Below are 19326 nucleotides of genomic sequence, written 5' to 3' on the forward strand. Positions count from 1 at the left end.
TTGTAGTGCTTTCTGCCTATTTTGGCAATATGTCTTAAGCATAAGCAGGCATTTCTAAATTAAAGGATATGGGCACTTTTATGATTCTGATTCATAAAGCTAAACAGATTTACAAAAAGGTCATACATTAACTCATACTGCCTTGAGCACTGATGTACTGATATCAAATAATGTACTTGGGATCATCTGTTAAAAAATTTCCAACATAATTTATAACAAAATCCATTATTTAACTTAGAAAATATCATTATAAAATTTTTGTCAAGTATTGTTTATTCTTCAACTTTAGAAAAGTAGTAAAGATAAAAAAGTTAAGAAGTTTGAGAGAAAAAGGAGGCAATTTCAGAGTAGAAAGAACAGCAAGTAAGGGAAAAAAACATAAACAAATAAAAGGAAGAATTAACTCATCCATGTGTTGGGGAGAATGCAGTGACTTAATGGCCTTGCCAAAACTGCTTTAAACGGAAAAAGACAAAGAAAAACCGATCTAAAATCTTCACTGTTTTGTGATTGTGATTTTGAAAATAGTTATTTACAGAAAATAACAAAGGGCATTCAATTAAAATAGATATAACTGTTCTTAATAAAAGCTTCAATGACAACCTGAATTATATTAGTAACCTGAAGTTGGAAGTGGAAGGTTTACTTAACTTGTCTCATTTATTGCTAAACAAACTTTTAAACTGTGTTCCGGTGGAGAATGTTGTTGCAGGTCAATCTTCAAAAATTTAGGAAGCTAAAGATAATATAAGACTATAACACATTTGTTATCTCAGAAAAACTTAGAGTAAATTGGAACTATTATAGTTCCCTTTAGCTGAACAGAACCATTTAATTATGAACAATCTAGTAAATGTATTCCCAATCATATACGTTTTGCAAGTTGAAAAGCGGGATACATTTATTCTTAATAACCAGATTAGATTTCATAATTAATTACATGCATTCTGTTGTGATTATACAAAATTTTTAAACACCAAGACTGTATATACTTCATCAACTAACAAATTTTCTTTACCTGTAATAAAATACAAATGAATTATTAGGATCATTAAAGATTCCTGCTAGACATAGAGTAATCATAGAGCAACCACACAAATTATGTACAATCTAAAATCAGTCATTAAAACAAAAGCTTATGGGCTAGTTTTGTAATTAACAAGAACTCAGCAACCAGAAAAACTCAGTAACTGACTATATGAAGAATTCACATAAAAAACACCCAGCCAACACTTTACCAACTTCAGTATATGAGTGCTTTCTAAGCACTGACATGGAATTATGAATGTTTATATGGATAGGAAGTTAATCAATCTGTTCTGAAAATGACCCATCTAAAATATTAAAAAAATATTTTCCATTAACATTTACAGTATCTTGCTTTTCAATAATTTTTGTTTCACTTTTTCACCCTCCTTTGGTTGATCAGCCTGTAACAGGAGCCTAATGATCAGATTACTTAATCATTGTGGAAAATTAACAAAAGATTTATATATTTAAACACCTCAGAACTGCTAGCATGCACGTACCTTGCACAAACAGGAAGGTTTTGGGCTTTTCAATAGCTTGGTGTTGCAGTACTAGATGTATGCACTGACTTACTTAAGTCAGAAGTCCACCTTTTTCATATTGTTTCATAGTGATACAATTAAAAAATTATGCTACGGTCTATTCCCAAAATGTAATCCATTAAAGTGGAGAAAAATATAGGTATACTCAAACCTATTTTTGTTTTATTACAGATTAGAATGGCCCTTTGAAATGCACTTGGATAAAATAGAATACGGTTAAATGAGAAATACCTGTTTGAGCCTTACACAAATCCCAAGCTATATTTCTTTGGACAAAGCAGCTCTAACCCCATCTAGTCATCTTAAAAATTCATACTATTGGTAACAAAGGGAATGGATGGATGGTTGGATAGACAAAGTTAGTATGGTAGAAGTCAGTATTGTAGCTGATAACATAATGAAAGCATAAGAAGTTAGTGATACTAGGAGTCGGTAGACCGGCATTCTGGTTGGGCCTGCATTACCAATTTACTTCATGAGCCCTGTCTGTACAATAGAGACACAGCATTTTGTTGTTGTTTTAATCTGCCTCACAAGGCTGAACAATGAGGTAAGAGAGTTGAAAGCACTCCTTTCATGAGACTAAAGGCCTTTTGACTATGGGACATTATTATTGTATCTTACTGATGGTAAGAAAAAATGAAGAAAAAAGTACGTATTCCAAGACTTTTGCAATCTGGAACCACTGAGGACTTAGCTGTGGAAGACAGTTTTGGGGGGTGGGATTCAAATTCTGGACGCAGACCATATGCTAGTATGCCTCTGATACTAGACAGGCCTGTGTCTGTATCTGTCTTCTTTGAAAAACTAGTGAATGAATAAAATATAGAAATTTAATTTAGAAAACATATTGGCATCTCTAGCTTGTAAATCTTCAACTATAGCATCAATACATGAGTATGGAAAAGTTCTGAAATCTCAGCTTCAAATCTAAAGAATATGATATTTTCCCTTTCCTTCACTGTCACCTGATATCTGGTGGTAGACATACATAGAGGCTTAGGGCTGTCCTATTAGATAAACACAAGCTTTCAACTATTCTATGTAGGAAAAACTTTCTATAATTGTTCTGGGCTTCTGACTGACCACCCCCAACAGCTAGTTCTTCTTCAAGATGGATTATAATTAACCTACTTGACATTAACATTTACTGAACATTGACAGCTAGCTGGGAGAATAGGATAATTAAATTATTTTGCTAAAAAATCTGCATGGCCTTTGATCACTAAACCTAAAATTCACTCAGTGGTTCTGATCTACTTTCACTCTGAATGGGAATTATTAAGTACTTTGCCTACTACAACTGATTAATTTAGAGAACAGATTAAAAATTAAATGACTAAGAGAAATTTTTAGGACCACTGACCATGTGTTTTGTTCTGTTAGTTGGTTTCCTTTGTACTCTCACTCCTAAACTCAAACTTTGAGATATCCCCCATGTTTGGAATAATCTTTAATGCAGCACTGAGGGCTGTCCACAATCTGGTTCCAGCCTATCTTTCCATCTTAGTGCTTCACCCTTCCGTACGTGAAATGTCTGTACCCAGTCAGCTCAAGGCTCTGAATTAACAGGTCCTGTACTTTCTCACATCTGGATTTTTGTTATGATCTTCCTTTATACCCTGTAAAATCCTTCTGTCCCTGTAAAATCTTGCTGTCTTCATTAAGCCTATCTTGACCACTCTAATTTAAACGGATAGTTCTGTTTTCATGTGTTTTTATTTTACTGTCTCCACTAGATTGAAAACTTGCTGAAGTTAAGTAGCTGCTTTAACATGAGGCACATTAGCAGATACTGAAATAAGTATTTCATTGACTCAATGAGGAATCCATTATTTATTAATTTTTTACTGTGAATGCTCTGAAGACTGCTACTGAGTACTGCAATTACTGAACATTTTGTTCATTTATACTTAGGACATTTTAAAAAAAAAGGCAAAAGATGCTTTTGCTTGTCTGCTTTCCAAACTCTCTCAGTAAACACATTCTCTTATTTCAAATAGTTGCATATCCTCCCAAATGTCAACTGTAGTGGACATAGCCATTCTTCTCTTCCACCTTGCTGCCAGAGCCCTGATTTTGTTGAGAAAAGGGACTACCCTGCCCTGATGTGACCCAGGAGAAAGTAAGTGTATTCTTAGCTTTTGGGATGAATCCTGACACACAGATAAATATGGTAGTCCCATTTCCGTCACGAGCAACTGTATTAGGCCCAATGCTGGTCAATGAAACATAAGGGGAAATCTACTGAAAAGGGTTCTGGAAAAGGATTCTTAAAAGACACAAGGAAGAAATGGGCCCTTTTCTTCTACTGGACATTGTTATGCCTGCACATGGCACCTGGAACTGTTACTCTGCCACCAGCCTGAGGAAGAACTGCAAGGCACAGCAACAGCCCTGTCATACTGGGCCAAGAACTTGCCCTGGCTTGGGCTTCTTGTTGTATGTGATAACAAATCCCCTTATTATTTAAGCCCACTGGGACATGAGTCTTTCTTCTTACTGGTTTAAAGCATCCTGACTGATACAGCAACATCATCTCTGAAGCTTCCTTATAAGCACTCTCCAGGTAGAAATGTTTGTTCCTGGTCTGAAAAGTTCCCAAGGAACAGTGGGGCATTAAATAAGAATGATTGCTTTAGAAGCAGCACATGGCTCTGACCTGTGTTATCAGTCCTTACAAGGCCCATGCCAAGTCTGACCAACACTCAGGGATAAGGAATAGGGCAAGTACAGAGAAACCACATGGTGGGTAGATTTTTTTTTTACTCTGAAAAACAGGCCACTGCCACTCAAGGTAAGAAATAATTTCCACACATTATGTAGGAACTCTTGATTTGCTCTACCTCTTCTTTTTTCTTCAGCTGTGAATTTTTTATCACCTATTGCTTTCTTTTCTCCCTTCTCCCTTTCCATCTCTGCCCTGCCAATAGTGGTGGTGGTGGGGGAAATGGGGAAAAGGATGTGGAAATAAGAGGGAAACACTACACACAGGAGATAGGAATGATGCATCTGCATAAAACCAGTGTTTGATTTGCTGTTTCAGCAGGAGTATGTGAAAGTATCTTTGATTATGACTGCTGAATTGAAAAAAAAGGCTATTAATACTTTCATTACACAATTCAATATTCCACAGATATTCATTAATCAGCTGAATTAAAGAGGAATACTAATATCGCCCATAAAACTTCAAAGATGGAGTAGGAAGTGTGGGATTTTACTTTAAACCATTATTTTTTAAAAACGTCAAAGTTTTTGATTCTCCATTTCACTGATGTCCCTTCATAGATACTGAGCTCCTCTGCTGCCTGCTTTCCTACCCAGTGTTGACTAGAGTCAAAGGACATTTTCTTAACAGGTAGAGGAGGAGAGGCAGTGAGAACTTACAGTAAGAGCTGATAGGGAGACCTCAGATGTGAAAGTGAATCAGGCTATAGCAAAAATGACACTGACCATTTCTGTAAAACTGTGCCAAGGGGGGCGAGTATGGCTGAAGTTATATCATTCTTCCTGTAATTTCAGCTCTCTGTTAAACAACAACTTTAAGTCAATGGGTCTTTCATAGTCCTGACAATGTGGGGAACAGCTGTTCAACTTTTACTAGACAGCTGAAGCTATAGTGTCTGAGAAAGTGACAGAACCCGCTAATAGCTAAAAGCAGCTGCCAGCAGTTCATCATCTCCACAGTGGAATGCTTCTATGAGTCACAAAGCACAGGTGATAACGAGAGCTCAGATACTCCAGAGCCCTGATTTTCAGAAATCCTGAGCTATGAAGAAAAGGCTTAACCAAAAACAAACAAGCAAACAAAACACTGACATGGACAAAACCTAATGGCTTGGTCAGGAAAAGAGAATCATTTCAGAGGTGAATTGTTACTGCTGTTGGAAAAGTATTGCAATTTTAGCCCTTGCCTAATGTCTTTTTCCTCAGAACTAAAACATTTCTTCTTCAGCATGGGTTTCCTCCAAGTACTCCTCAGAAAAATACTCTGTTCAAGTTTTAAAAGGGGAGCTTAACAGATATTAAACACGTTCATGTCATTTAATTTATTCCTAATAAAGCTAAAAATTCCCATTTACAATAACAACAAACGCATCTCAACAAATTCATACTCTGAAATATAGTATCTAGACCTTGCTAAAGCTAATGTGAAAAAAAAACATGAAAAAGTAAAGCAAGTCTGAACTGCTTATTTAGCTTCACTACCAATATTCATCCACATTCACAGCTCTTTTCTGTAGCAGAAAAATTACATATCCTTTAATAATTTATATATCTATGAAACAATATATAAAATAATAATTAGCAGAAACAAAAGTTACTTATCATTGAGTCTTACACATGGTACATGGCAAATGTGGAGAATAAGGAAGAAAGAAGTTATGCATACTTCTAATTAGGTTATCTTGCTTATTTTCTATGCTATCTTATAAAAAATTTTCATTTATCCCCTTATTCATATCTTACCTTCATCCTGACTGCCTAACTTATTTTAATCCTGTTATAACAGTCATTCTCAGAAATTACCACAAATTATTTTAGGAATGAGGAGGGATGCAAATAATTACATTCAAAACCTGCAGGTATTTCAATATTTTACAAAAATGAACTCAACAGGAAGGCTGTTTAAATGCTTTCGCACAGTCAGAATCTAAATGATTCTGTTCATGGATTTTTATTGGCTTTTACTGAAAATTAAATAAACTTAAAATATTTCCTTCCAAGTAGCCCTATACATGTTATTAAGTAGACAGCTAAAACAAAACCTACCTGTGAGAGGTGAGGGTGATCCAACTGGTGTTGAAGGATTTGATGGAAAACTACTGCTGGTATGGTCAGGAGAATAAATCTAACCAGAAAACAAGAGAAAGACATGTATGGATATGTCATGAATAAAAGCAAAAATATGAATCCATCGACAGTGTTGTAATTTGAAGTTGCCGTCTCAGAGACTCAGAGTGAAAAACTGCTTCACCAATTTTAAGACTCTTTCATTACATAAGGCTATAGAAGCCTCAGTTTTAAAACTAGGATTAAAAATATCATGTGCATTCTAATATGACAGAAATACAATAAATTATATCTATTTCTTTATTCTTCTAATTGAAAATAAAGTTTCTAATTGTCAGAACAGAAAAACGAGAAAGGAGTACAAAGTTAACAAATCTGAAAATGTAAAAAATTTTTCTAGAATATTCCACCTTAACAAGTAGTAAAGTTTAAAAATGATAACTACCTTGGGGTGCTATTAACTTGTTATTTGGAATGGTCTTTAAAAACAGTTTAAAAGCCAGACAAACAATATATTCTTTTAAATAACATTTTCTTTTATTAGAGAAGGTGTAGGTTTAAATAAATGAAGAAATAGAAAAATCATGCAGAAAATACAGAGTTCCCATATACTGCCCCCCCATCATTAACACTTTGCATCAGTGTGATATTTTTGTTACAACTGATGAAAGAGTATTATAATTGTACTGTTAACAATACCATATATTTTTTTAATAATTACTCTTTACCTCTCATTTTAAAAAGTTACCCAGTTTTATTGCTTCATTAGTTGTAACTACAAAGTTACCACACTATGCAAATTGTTAGTAACAGGGAAAACCATATGTGAGTATGTGGTGGGGGGAGATATATAGGAACTTTGTATTTTTGGTATGATTATTCTGCAAACCTACAACTTTTCCATTAAAAAAAAAAACAAAACAATAAAAAGCTACCCAATTTTATAAATGACTTTTTTTTTTTTTTTGCAATTTTTAACTCCAAATGATGTGTGGGTGTTGTAAAAAATTAAACTTGTTCTCAAAGGATAATTTGTCACCCTTGAGGAAAATGAAAAAACCCCAAAAGTAGTTAAAAAAAAAAGTTCCCAAAATGATATGTAGGCTTCACCTCTCAAGAAGTCTCCTTTGAAGAGGATAACATATGAGTCTGGGTATTTTGGCTAAAAGTTTCATCACAATACTTTATATTTTTTCCCATTGTGAAAAAAAAAGTACCAGAAATTCATCCAAGTTTACGTAAATAAACTGTAAATATTTAAAAATCCCCCTTAATTCAGACACCAAGGGCCCCTGGGGCAATTCTATACCTGTAACTGGCATAAAAAAATCACCTTCATATCTAGGCACATAACTCAGGGCAGACAAATCTTCTTACATGGATAAATTGTGGTCAAAGAGTCATCCAATAGAAATACCATTGCTCTGAATAAGCTTAGTGCTCAAATAAACTTAAAAGAGGCCTGAATTACAGCATATAGGGGATCTCCACGCTGGTTTTGAAGAAAGTATAATGTTGAATAAGCCAGACATTGGGATAAGCTCATGTAAACAAAATTTCACGTCATAGTTAATAAATCTAGTCTTTCATATTTTTTGAAAAAGAAGATAGTACTAATTCCAAATTGCAGCAGCCAGAAAGTCTACTTTCTTTCTACTACCAATGGATAGGCATCTCAAATAAAGTATTCCAATTTGTAAGAATGTTATTAAATTATTATAATTGAAAATGTCTTTAAACACTAACTCTCTAGATATGGTCAGATCTATAATTATATACTCAAGTTAGAAAGCAATTTTGGAAAAGCAAAGCTATCAAAAAGAGTTCAGAAGATCTTATGGGAGGACTTAATAGGGAGGCAGTATGTCATAAGGCCAATATTGTTGGTCTTGAAATTAATACATAAAGATACTACCTTCAAAAAACTTCAGAGGACAAGTGAAAATTAGCTAAAGGTCACATTTGGTACCTAGTGGCCTACATATATACACTGCTTTATCTCAACCATATAAGTAAATTAATTCACAAAGAACTTCAACAAAAACAACTCTTAACATACCTCTTTATCTTTGTAAACCACTACTACTTATGTTCAAGATTTCAACAATTCTAACTTTTATGAACAACAGATATTAACTTATAAGAAATATGTCTTGAATATAATATCGCTAAGGGAGGGAAGGGTTGATAACACTGATAGCAGGCAGCTGAGGAGAAAAGCTTCAGTTCCATACAAAACTGCTAATCACAAACTAGACTATCTCACCCATTTTCAATTCCCTCATCCATAAGGATTAATAGCATGAAAGCATTATAGAAACAGCATTCCCTCTCTGTCACACTCTCCTGGTTTGTTCTGTTCATGGTGTTTACATTATATCCCTGTCTAAATTTATTTACTTGTTTATTATCTGTCCCTTACCCTTTCCCCTAGTAAAATGTAAGCTCCAGAGGAGGAGGGATTTGGTCTTATTCACCACTGTAGTTTGAGAGTACATAAGAGTGTCTGGTAAATGGTGAGGTTCAATAAATACTTGTTGAAAGAATGAGTGAGTATCCTCATTGCTAGGAGTGTCCATCTGAGTAATTCTTTCCAGTCCTTGGATGTATTTACCCAGGCTCCATCTCTCTTTTACTTATAGTTTAGTTCCATTAACGTAGGTTTCCTCAGAGATCTAATATTACTTTTCTTCTCTATTTACCTGGGTTTTTTTAAATTGCGGAATATAACACATTTATATAGAAGTGAAAACTTTTCAAGTGCAATTTAACAAGTATTTAGAGAGCAAATTTCAAAGAATGTTATATGTTACAGTACCATAGTTTCAGTTATTTCCTTATTGTGAAATATAACATATATACAAAACGATGATAACTTTCAAATTACAGTTTAACATGTAACTGTACAGCAAATTCCAAAGAATATTATGAGTTACAGTTCCACCATTTTAGGTCTTTCTTTCTAATTATTCTAATACCTTAGGAACTAAGAAAAAGAAAATTATATAGAGATTCAGTATTTATAATCCTTTGTTAACTTCCGTCTTGTCTGTTGCTGCCCCTTCCTCAAGTTTAATCACTCTTCCTATCATCAGGGATATCCAGACAGTGACCACCCTAACTTGTTCATGTTGAAAGGGGGTGTCGACATTATGGGAAAAGGGGACACAACTGGTTGATGTTCTTGAAGAGGTTATTGCCTCTGAGTTTTGGGACTTAGCTGGCATAGGAGTTCTCTGGAGGACTGAAGTTTCTGAAAAATAAACTTAGTGAGTGAAACTTTTATAAAGTCTCACATAGGGACCCAGATATTCTTTAGGGTTTTGGGGACTACTATTGACTTGGGCTTATCATAGTGTGGCCATTTGGGACATCTCACTGAAGCCTGCATAGGAGTAACCTCCAGGACAGCCTCTTGATTCTATTTGAACTCTCCTAGCCACTTAAACCTTATTTTGTTGCCTTTCTTTTCCCCTTTTCGGTCAAAAAAAGCACTCTCAATCCCCCAGTGCCAGAGAGACTCACTCATCTGGGGAGTCCTGTCTCATGTTGGAGGGAGGGTGATGAATTGATTTGCAGAGTTGGGCTTAGAGAGAGAAGTCCATATTTGAGCAACAAAAGTGGTTCTCTAGAGGTGACTCCTGGGCATAATTATAGGTGGGCTCAGCTTCCACTTTACAACCATTAAGTTTCACAAGAGCAAGCCTCAAGATTGAGGGCTTGACTTAAAAAGTAGGGGGTTCCTAATTTCACAGAGTATATGTTCTGTCCACAATAATCAATCAGTTATCTCACATTATCATTACTTAGTTGTACAATTCTCATCACTCTCCATTTCAAACAATTCTCATGATCCAAAACACTCCATAGCTCTTTTCGGCCCCTTATTATTTGTCTCTAGTATTTGTATGGTACCAGTAAGATATTCCTATTAATTATAGTCCCTAGTATGCAACAGGCAGATTTTTCCCATATACTACTTTGTTGTCAACTGTGGTCTGTATCAGTGTCATACTTCAGAAGTATATCATGCAAGCACCTCTCTATATCTGTAGTGCTGATCTGTGGGATATATGCATTTAAACAACCCCTTTCAATCCTGTTTGAGCAGTTCTGATACTTATAATCCCATTAACAAACAATTATCACCCCTATACATTCCCATATCTTTAAATTCACCCTCATTAACATATCTGAACATATTAGGTAATCTTTTACCTGTGTTTTAACACATATTAGGTAATCTTTTACCTGTGTTTTAACTCTTGGCAATATCGTTCTTTGTAAAGTGTCAACCATCATCTACCTGTGAATGACTCCTAAATCAACATCTCTATTCTCAAACTGGTTGCTGGGCACCCATCTGGATACGTTCTTTCCATCTCAAAGCTCAGTATGTCCAGACCCAAACTTTGCACCATCAACTCCAAGCTTTCTACCCATTCCATCTCTACTCTTCTGTCTCCTTGATCTCAATTAGCAGCACCATCCTCTCAGTCACCCAAACCACCCTCTCTCTTCTCCTTTTCCCTGTGTCCCTCTACCCTTCCCTCTGTAGAGACCAAAACCCATAATTCTCTGCAGAATGTTTCTGGGAGAGGCACACTTCATTCTTACTGGCTCAACATTACTTTAAGCCTTTTCAATAACTTGTGGCTAGACTATTTAGGGCCTTGTATTCCTAGTTACTCCCTGTTCCTTTCATCCCATTCATAATTGCCTGAGCTATTGTTCTAAACCAGTTTTGAACAGATGAACCCCATGCAGTGCTTCCTGTTGCCTACTAAATAAAACATGACATTTGATTTTCCTAATCTGGTGACAAATATAAGGTAGTTTCTACCTTATAAACTACTCATAACCTTACATACCCTATCATCCAAACAAAAAAACATTTTTCCCCCCATTTTCTGAACACAGCCTATCCTCCTTTCAGAATGCTGGTCTCTTAGCTTCTCGCTTATGGAATTCTATACCACGTTGAAGCCCAGCTCAAATGCCACCTCCCCAATTAAATGTCATGACACCCTTTTTATTTCATACCATGCTCTACATTATCCTTGTTTGTAGACCTATCTTATCTTCTCTCCTGGACTGTAAATTCTCTGAAGGCAGCAACCTTATAATGTTCAACTCTGAATCTACCACAGTCTGGCGTTATCTTATACAAAGTAAGTACTCAAATATATATATATTTAAACCAGAGGTATTAAAATGTACTTGAAATTTACTATAATGGCTTTTGACTCATAATGGTAGATTAATCTCAGTATTTATTTAATGAGGTGCAGCAATAGAAATACCAAAGGTTTTGAAAAAGGTTTTGTTATAAAGATGAATCAATTTACAAATCAGTTTAATGGCATAAGCTTGGAAAATAATGACATGGTGAGGTTCCATTATTTTGGGAATTAGTGTTGCTACAGGTATGAGCTTTTGAGAACAGAAGTAGCCTATCAACCCTTATTTTCTCTGACAACTCTGCTACTACAAATAAATAATCCTTAAGCATGTTAACAACTGGTGACAACTCATTGATCTCAAAGAAGGAAGAGACTGTTTACAGTCATATAGGGTCATTATATTCCAATGACTTGGCAAAATGCTCTGATACTATATGTAAATACCCACATCTGTCCAGTTCTGACTCAGAACAATAGATAGCTAATACAGTTTATTCACTTTTTCCTACTTCTTTAAAAAGTCACTTCTAATAGTAACTGAGAAATTAGGACTTATTCCTGGCAGACTTTAAAAAAAATCACTGTTTAGTAGGAAAAGTAGTACTAAAAGTCTACCAAATATAAAAACATAATTTCTGATGTTTTTTCAAAATCAACTTCTCTTTTTGTACAATAAAGGTCCTTTTTACCACTCTCATCACATTCCCTGGTTCTACTTTGCCAATTAAAGTGATGAAAGATAGAATTGTTATCAACACTTTCTCTGAATTTACAGATAGCCCTGCTACAAAACTTTTTTATTGCCCCTTTTACTTCCACAAAAGGAATATGAATGTGTGTGTGGGGGGGGGGGGGGAGGAAGAGCATCATAACATCAAAAAAAACATGATCATACCATCTTTTGGATCAAGATAATTTCATTAAACTTCATCTCTGCATATTTATTCTATACCAAATCAAATGCAAATTATATTATTCTATAGAAATTGATGTGCTACTTTAAGAAATTCCAAACACAAGGCTTTATCTGGCAAAAGAGCACTCTAAATTAAGAATACATTTCTTTTTGGACTCTCTGGACTTAAAGAACTCCTACACTGGTGTTTGAAGAAAGAAAAAAGAAGAAAAAAAGTCAAGTCACTTAAAAAATGGAGGTGGGAGTGATTTAGAGTCTGAAACATAAAAACAAAGTAAGAACTCATTCTGCATGCAGTTCATGGTCCTTGTACTGTTAAATGACCAATGAAGAATAACTCCCAATACCTTCTGCCAGGCTTAAACGGTAATATGCCTCATTTTACTGTAACAAATGAGGCTCCTCCTCCTATCAGTCATGGTCCATTCCAATCAGCAGGGTGCCAATAAGCCAGAGGCTAATGAAAAGGGCCTTAGACAAAAAAGAAACAATGGAGGGCTCCCAAGCCCAACCCTGGAACTGAGCGCCCAATTTTTTAAACACTACAGTGCACATTTCAGTTAATCTTTATTATGCTAATGTTATTGAGTTTAAGGAACAAAGAAACTTATTTCATGAATTACTTTTAAACGTCAACTTCCTTGAATTTTCTTTTCTTTTGTTAGAGACTACTGACCATTTAACTAACCAGATTAACACACAGACACACACACACACACACCCTCCTTGCTCTGAGGTAGAAATCAAAACATAAATTATCAAAAAGAAGCCTGATATAATCAACAAAGTTAAACAATCCTCCTGCTTGATCTCTTCTAAATTAAAGACCAAGTGTTTTGATATGGTATTAGGCACTGAAATAAACCAGATGTTTCTTCCTCTATATAACTCTCCATGGGCACAATCTTAAAGGGTTATTGTCTGGCAAATGTTCAGGGAAACACATTAGAAATGGCACGAATACCCAGATATTCCTATCCTTCTATCTGCCCTAGTTCATTATCTAAACTAATGCATAATCCACAGGGCTTTGGGAACTTTGTGTAAATACTTTCATGTACAATTCTCTTTCTTGCTATCCTGAGATTAAGACCACAATTATCCAAGCTTAAACCTAAAATAAAGGAACCTTTGCAAACGTATTATCTGGCCTTACATGTTTAATCACACAGTATTCTGCATGCTCTTTAATACCTAAACTGAAGAACAAAGGTTGTACTGTCTGATGTTTCACAAATGAAAAACCTTCTAAGACATGCATCAGACAATTGGGGAAACAGAAATACTTTTTATGACAATGGCATTGTGTTTCTCCATCTAAACTAGATGCTACATTAAAAACCTCATATCCTGAAGAACTTAAAATTTCAAAATAGTAATGGTCACCATTTCCACCAAGCTGTAATATTCAACATAAAATTCTGATATGCACATTAGATTCTCAAATGTAATCCTTGTTAAATTCTTTCTCATCATCTCTTCTAATCCTTCCTATCCCCAGACAATGCAATCTTTTTTGTTTTCATTACATTTTCAGAGCTAAAGTAAACATATATTAAAGTGAATTATGTAAATTTTCATAAAGTTAGTCTGTAATGGGAGTTAAGAGAAAGAATGTGTTTGGGGGAAGTGGCCGGGTGGGGGTGGGGTGGGGGCAGCAGATGGATTGAAGGAAGGGATTTGAAGTGTGCAGACTATGACATGCAGTGATGGAGCAGATGGAATGCATCACCGTCAGCTATGACAGAAATGATTTATGGAATGACCTGGCTGCTCCTGCGTAGTAACAACATAGGATGACAGAACTGAGTTTCCTTGACAACCAAAGCCCACCCACTAACTAGATTAAACATTTCTTCCATGGCTTCTACTCATAGTGAATTCAGATTTTCTTTTCCAAAGGCCAACCTGCTTTGGCTAGTGTGCTAGTCATGATATGGGAAAATATTCATGGACTTGAAGAGTAGCTGAAAATGAGCCTGAAGGGCCATGGAGAACATCACAAATTCTTGCCTGCCTATATACCAAGGTTCCTTTACAAAAGTTTTCCTTGAATAAAATAAGCAAAAGATCTTTGGGAAAAAAAGCTCCCAAAATACAGGATATATTTTAAAAAGTTGCCTAGTTTTCAAAGTGCAAATGCTATTTGTCCTCCTACATGTGAAGTATCTTGTTACAGGATTATTCCAAAATCAGCAGAAGAATATGGCAAGACAACCAAATACCTGGGAGCCAATCAAATTTAATAATATAGAATGATTTTCTTCCCAAACAGGAGGTTTTCATCAGGTGAGTATGACAAGACCAGAAAAAGGTAGGGCAATCCCCTTTAATTCTCATTGACACCTAGTAAGAAAACAGTCACTGTAACATTGCCCTTTCTGTACACATGGAGTAGAGGTTAAGAGCACAGAGTTTGAAGCCAGTCAGATGGGAGTTCTAATATACATGGGCTTTACTCTTACTGGTTTTCTGATCCCAAGGGCAAGCTACTTAATCTTTCTGAGCTCAAGTTACTTAACCTTTTAAACCTTAGTTCCTCATCTGTAATCTGGGGATAATAATGCCAAACTCACAGGGTTTTCTTGAGGATTAAATGAAACAAGGCTTGGAAATGCTTAGTATAGTACCTAGCACCTAGTAAGCATTCAAATTAGAGCTGATTTTTTTTTTTTTGCTTTAATCATCGTTATTATTTTTATATGCTCTAAGATTGAATTTGATAGACATTTACTGAGCTCCATTTTGTGCTGAGCTCCACTACATGGTAGATGAATTTGATTTGGCCTCATTTCTCCAGAAAACTTGTACTCAGCTGTAGAGAAAGATTTATTTACAGAAGCAATATACAAAGACGTTTATCTCCTTACATGTTCAACAGTCGCTTCCTACTACTCACACATTAAAGTGCTCTGCCTCCCCTAAGAACACAACAAATGTGTTTGACAGAGTTGATTGCACTTCACAGAAAATGAAAGGCAACTCTGCGGAAATTCTAAGAGGCATACTGCTCAGAAGGAAGGAAGAAAAAAGGAAGGCCTAAGGAGAAACTTCAGAAAGTAACAGCCTCTCTTTTAAAGAATTAGGTTTGGAATCTTTGTCAATTACTGATAAACAGACTTACACTTCTAGTTTTGGCATTCCAAAAAGAAGTGATTTAGTATTAATGCTGTAAGAATCAGATATTAAAACACAATCATTGTTTTGTCACTAATGTTCTGATTGGATATAAACCAAGTGGCTCAGGGAAATACTATGGGATTTCCTCAAATCAGTTTTATTCATTTTAGCTTGAGTTCTTTAATTAACCTGTATTTTTGGGGGGAGGTGGTGGTATGGGGCTCTCATTTCCTGTCTCTTGAATGAATCAGCAAGCATCCGATTGTTTTTCCCTTTTTTTATATGTAAAATGTGTCCCGTCTTTGAAAAATTCCTGTAGAACCATTTCATTCTCTAGATCAGAAGACCAAATGAGTTGTCTTTCTTGGTTCCATTTGACCTATTTTAAGTTTGTATTTTAAACTAATAAATAGGGTTAACTATTTATCTGAATAATTTGTGCTTCAGATGTTTAAAAATCCAAAGTTCTCTTCCTTCTGCTATACCATTCCATTAAAACAAAAACAGATATTTAAATAGAAGTCAAGAGGATCATTTTTGTGGGAATGGCGTGGGAAGGTGTTCTTGTGAGTTATTTTAAGGGCATGAGTCAATACAGAATGAGAATGGCACTAAATGAGTAATGAAGTTGAACTTGATATAACTACATCCTTTTAACTATAACACATACTGTCCACAAAATCTAAAACTGCATTCAGCACAGTAAAATTCACTCCGCAGAATATGTAACATTAATACTCACAGATGCCAATGCCTTTCCAAGTGCATCACCTGTCTGTGAGCTTCCAGCAGCATTCCCTCTTGTTCCTGGATATTTCAAGTAGGGAAACAAAGTAAGAATTTCAGTAGGCAAACATGTTTTAGCATTCAACATTATTTCATGGGTAGTCTCACTTCTGTCACAATAAAGCAGCACACATATGCATGTTGTACTTAATAAGCTAAAGTAAATATGGGCTCCTTACCAGTTTCTATATTAATGAAAATCAAACCTTTTCTTTTTTAAAATTCAACACTAGAAAATATTGAAAGATACGGGATTCACTGAAACCACCTCACATTATGTGTTACAGAGCTTTGTCAACCCTTGGAAACCTCACCTAGAATGCTGTCTGAGCCATTGATGGGAGGAGTGTGTGAGGCAGCAACATAAGGTGAACTGCTGGTACCGCCGCGATGGAAGCTGGACATCGGCGGAAGACTTGTGTTTATGTCTGATGGCGAAACGGAGTGTGGAGGGTAACTCTAGACAGGCGGGGAAAGAAACATGGTCTATTAAACACATTTTCTGAATAATATGCACATACAAATGGACAACTACTTCAACAAGTCTAAAGAGCTCCATAAGTTAGCAAAGAATGCCACTATTGTCATTTACTTTTTAAAAAGGTGTGCTAAATATAGTAAGCCTAAAAGTATTTCAAACTCCAAAAGTTTCAGCAAAATAAAATGTTGTACTCCTAATCCAAAAAGAAACCCAAGTGAGGGCAAAGTGTTGCTGCACCCTAGTTATGAGTTATAGCCTACCAAGCGGTCATGGGAATGAAGGCTGCCATAACTACTGGACTGAGACATGTGGGAAGTGGAGGTCCCCAGAATTCCACCAAAACCAGGCTGGCTCATCCCATTTGATGAACTCCAAAGGTCAGAAGAATTGTGGGTCCCATCTAAGACAAAAAGAGAAATATAAAATTTTCCTTAGCTAATTTTTTTTTTTTATTTTGAAGATCATATAAAAATTCAAAGGATACCCTCCAGATATTTTTACCTCCCATTTCCACCCTAGCATTCTACCTAATTTTCTTCCCTCCAAGCTGTATAATTATTATTTTAAAAGAAGGTATAAAGCTTTATAGTTAAAAAAAAAAAAACTGTAGTAGAAAGGTCATTATAAAAATCTTCAGAAATTTTCTGCATGATTTCTCCACAAACCTACAACTTCTCTAATTAAAAAAAAAAAAATCTTTAAAAGGTCTAAGTTCTTATTGAAAAGACAATAAAAATTCCAAATTTGGGGATAGATTGGAATTAATTTTTGGTTAATCTGAAATATGCAAAAAAGAATTTCTTAATTGGATAACAGGCAATTTACATTATATGAAATATTTTCAAACTGCAGAATAAAGAAGTTTCTTCAAAAGTAAACCTAAGTAATAGATAATGACTATATTATAGTCAGCCTCCAAATGAAATATGTCACTCCCCAATATAAAGTCAAAGAACTCTGTATATTAATGTATTGCTCCCATAGTATATGTTTACCATAGTCCAAAATGTATATGTTTACAGGAGACCAAATAAAAATGATTTGCTAGACACGAATTAAAGGAAATGCAACACTTCTACTTTTATCAAGTTTTATTCTGTTCCATGATATTCTCTCTATATTTACATTGGCAATTCTAAGTGTGATATGAACCTGTAATTAAACCAAGGAACTGGAATTGTTAATAGCTTTTCTACATTAAAGTTCTAAAATGAGCAAGAGCAGTTCTACTAACTTTCCTCAATACTTTTCTGGAGATTTTCATCCATTCAACCAATACTGGATGAGAATTCTACTAATTTGCTGGATAATCCAACTAGATTGCTGTCAGCAATAAACAGTACTAGAAAACTCTAAAACTAAATTTCCATTTACCTCAGTCAAAAACAACTATAAAAATAATGTCTGAATTCCTGTATAGTATTCTTTTGTCTCACAACTTAAAATATTAACTAATGTACACTAGATGATTGCTCTATTATTTGACAACTATTGGCAACACCTACCTTGCATGAAGAAAGTGCTAGCAAACATACTGGTTGGTGGTTTAGGAGACGGATAACTAGGAGATTCACGGTTGAAGTCATCTGAATTTGGGGATGGTGCATATACCTTAAAATCAGACAGTGACATAATTAAAATGTAAAATGATATCATATTACTTATATATAAAATGAATTCAACATTCCTTAAAGTCTATAAAGGACTACCCCAAGTTAAAGAATATTGTCCAAACCCACATAACTAATGTCTAACTTGGTTACTACCTACATGTTTGTTTTTAGCAGATTAAAGAAAAATACCACTCCAAATATCCCTGTAATTGTATTTTGGTATGACAATTATACCAGGTGGCTGGATAGAGTCACAAATGTTAAACTTTGCTTACAAAACAGAAATTTCAAATGGCTCATGATGCAAAATCTGATGGAGAAGACACCTTTTGAATACATCATGGAATAAAATTAGGGTTCTACTTAAGTATTTTCACTGTTTCAAAAATTTATCAAATCAAATAAAAATGTTAAATTACATGTTACTATTCTTTATTACTATTGACAGATAACCATAAAAGGGTACAACATAATTGTTCAGAAATGTGCTTAACTTAGTAGGGCTAGCAAATAAATTTAAATTTTACTGAGGAGTTTTAATTAATTAATTTCAAGCAAACTTTCAAGTCTGGTACAGCTTTAAGAAAAATTTTGTTTGCCAGAGCAGAATGAATTTTCTTTGGTAAACCTTTGCTTCAGATAAGCAAAGTATGAACACTTTGAATTGGCAAATGACCAACATTTTCATTCCTCTGGAAAACTAAGGGGGCAGCCAAATAACCCTAATGATCAAAACATGATCAAACTATTCTCATGATGGCTATTGATACCAAGAAGGAAAACAAATAAATAATATTTGAGATAAGACGTAAACCAAAGACTCAAAGTGTCCTCACAGAAAGAACAGAAAGGTGTCCTACTG

General features: G+C 34.9%; 1 protein-coding gene across 4 annotated transcripts in view; it reads right to left on the bottom strand.

Moving 5' to 3' along the window:
- Positions 1-19326, bottom strand: part of TCF12 (transcription factor 12) — a 500835-nt gene that overhangs the window by 51920 nt on the left and 429589 nt on the right. For all 4 annotated transcript variants that reach the window (XM_037833866.1, XM_037833867.1, XM_037833869.1 and 1 more), the window contains 5 exons: positions 18357-18462; positions 17112-17251; positions 16685-16829; positions 16327-16391; positions 6345-6423 (listed from right to left, as the gene is read on the bottom strand). In XM_037833866.1, the coding sequence (XP_037689794.1) occupies positions 6345-6423; positions 16327-16391; positions 16685-16829; positions 17112-17251; positions 18357-18462 (535 nt within the window). The remainder of the gene's footprint in view (positions 1-6344; positions 6424-16326; positions 16392-16684; positions 16830-17111; positions 17252-18356; positions 18463-19326) is intronic.

The sequence above is a fragment of the Choloepus didactylus genome, chromosome 4 (genome assembly GCF_015220235.1).
Source record: "Choloepus didactylus isolate mChoDid1 chromosome 4, mChoDid1.pri, whole genome shotgun sequence".
Taxonomy (NCBI): Eukaryota; Metazoa; Chordata; class Mammalia; order Pilosa; family Megalonychidae; genus Choloepus; species Choloepus didactylus.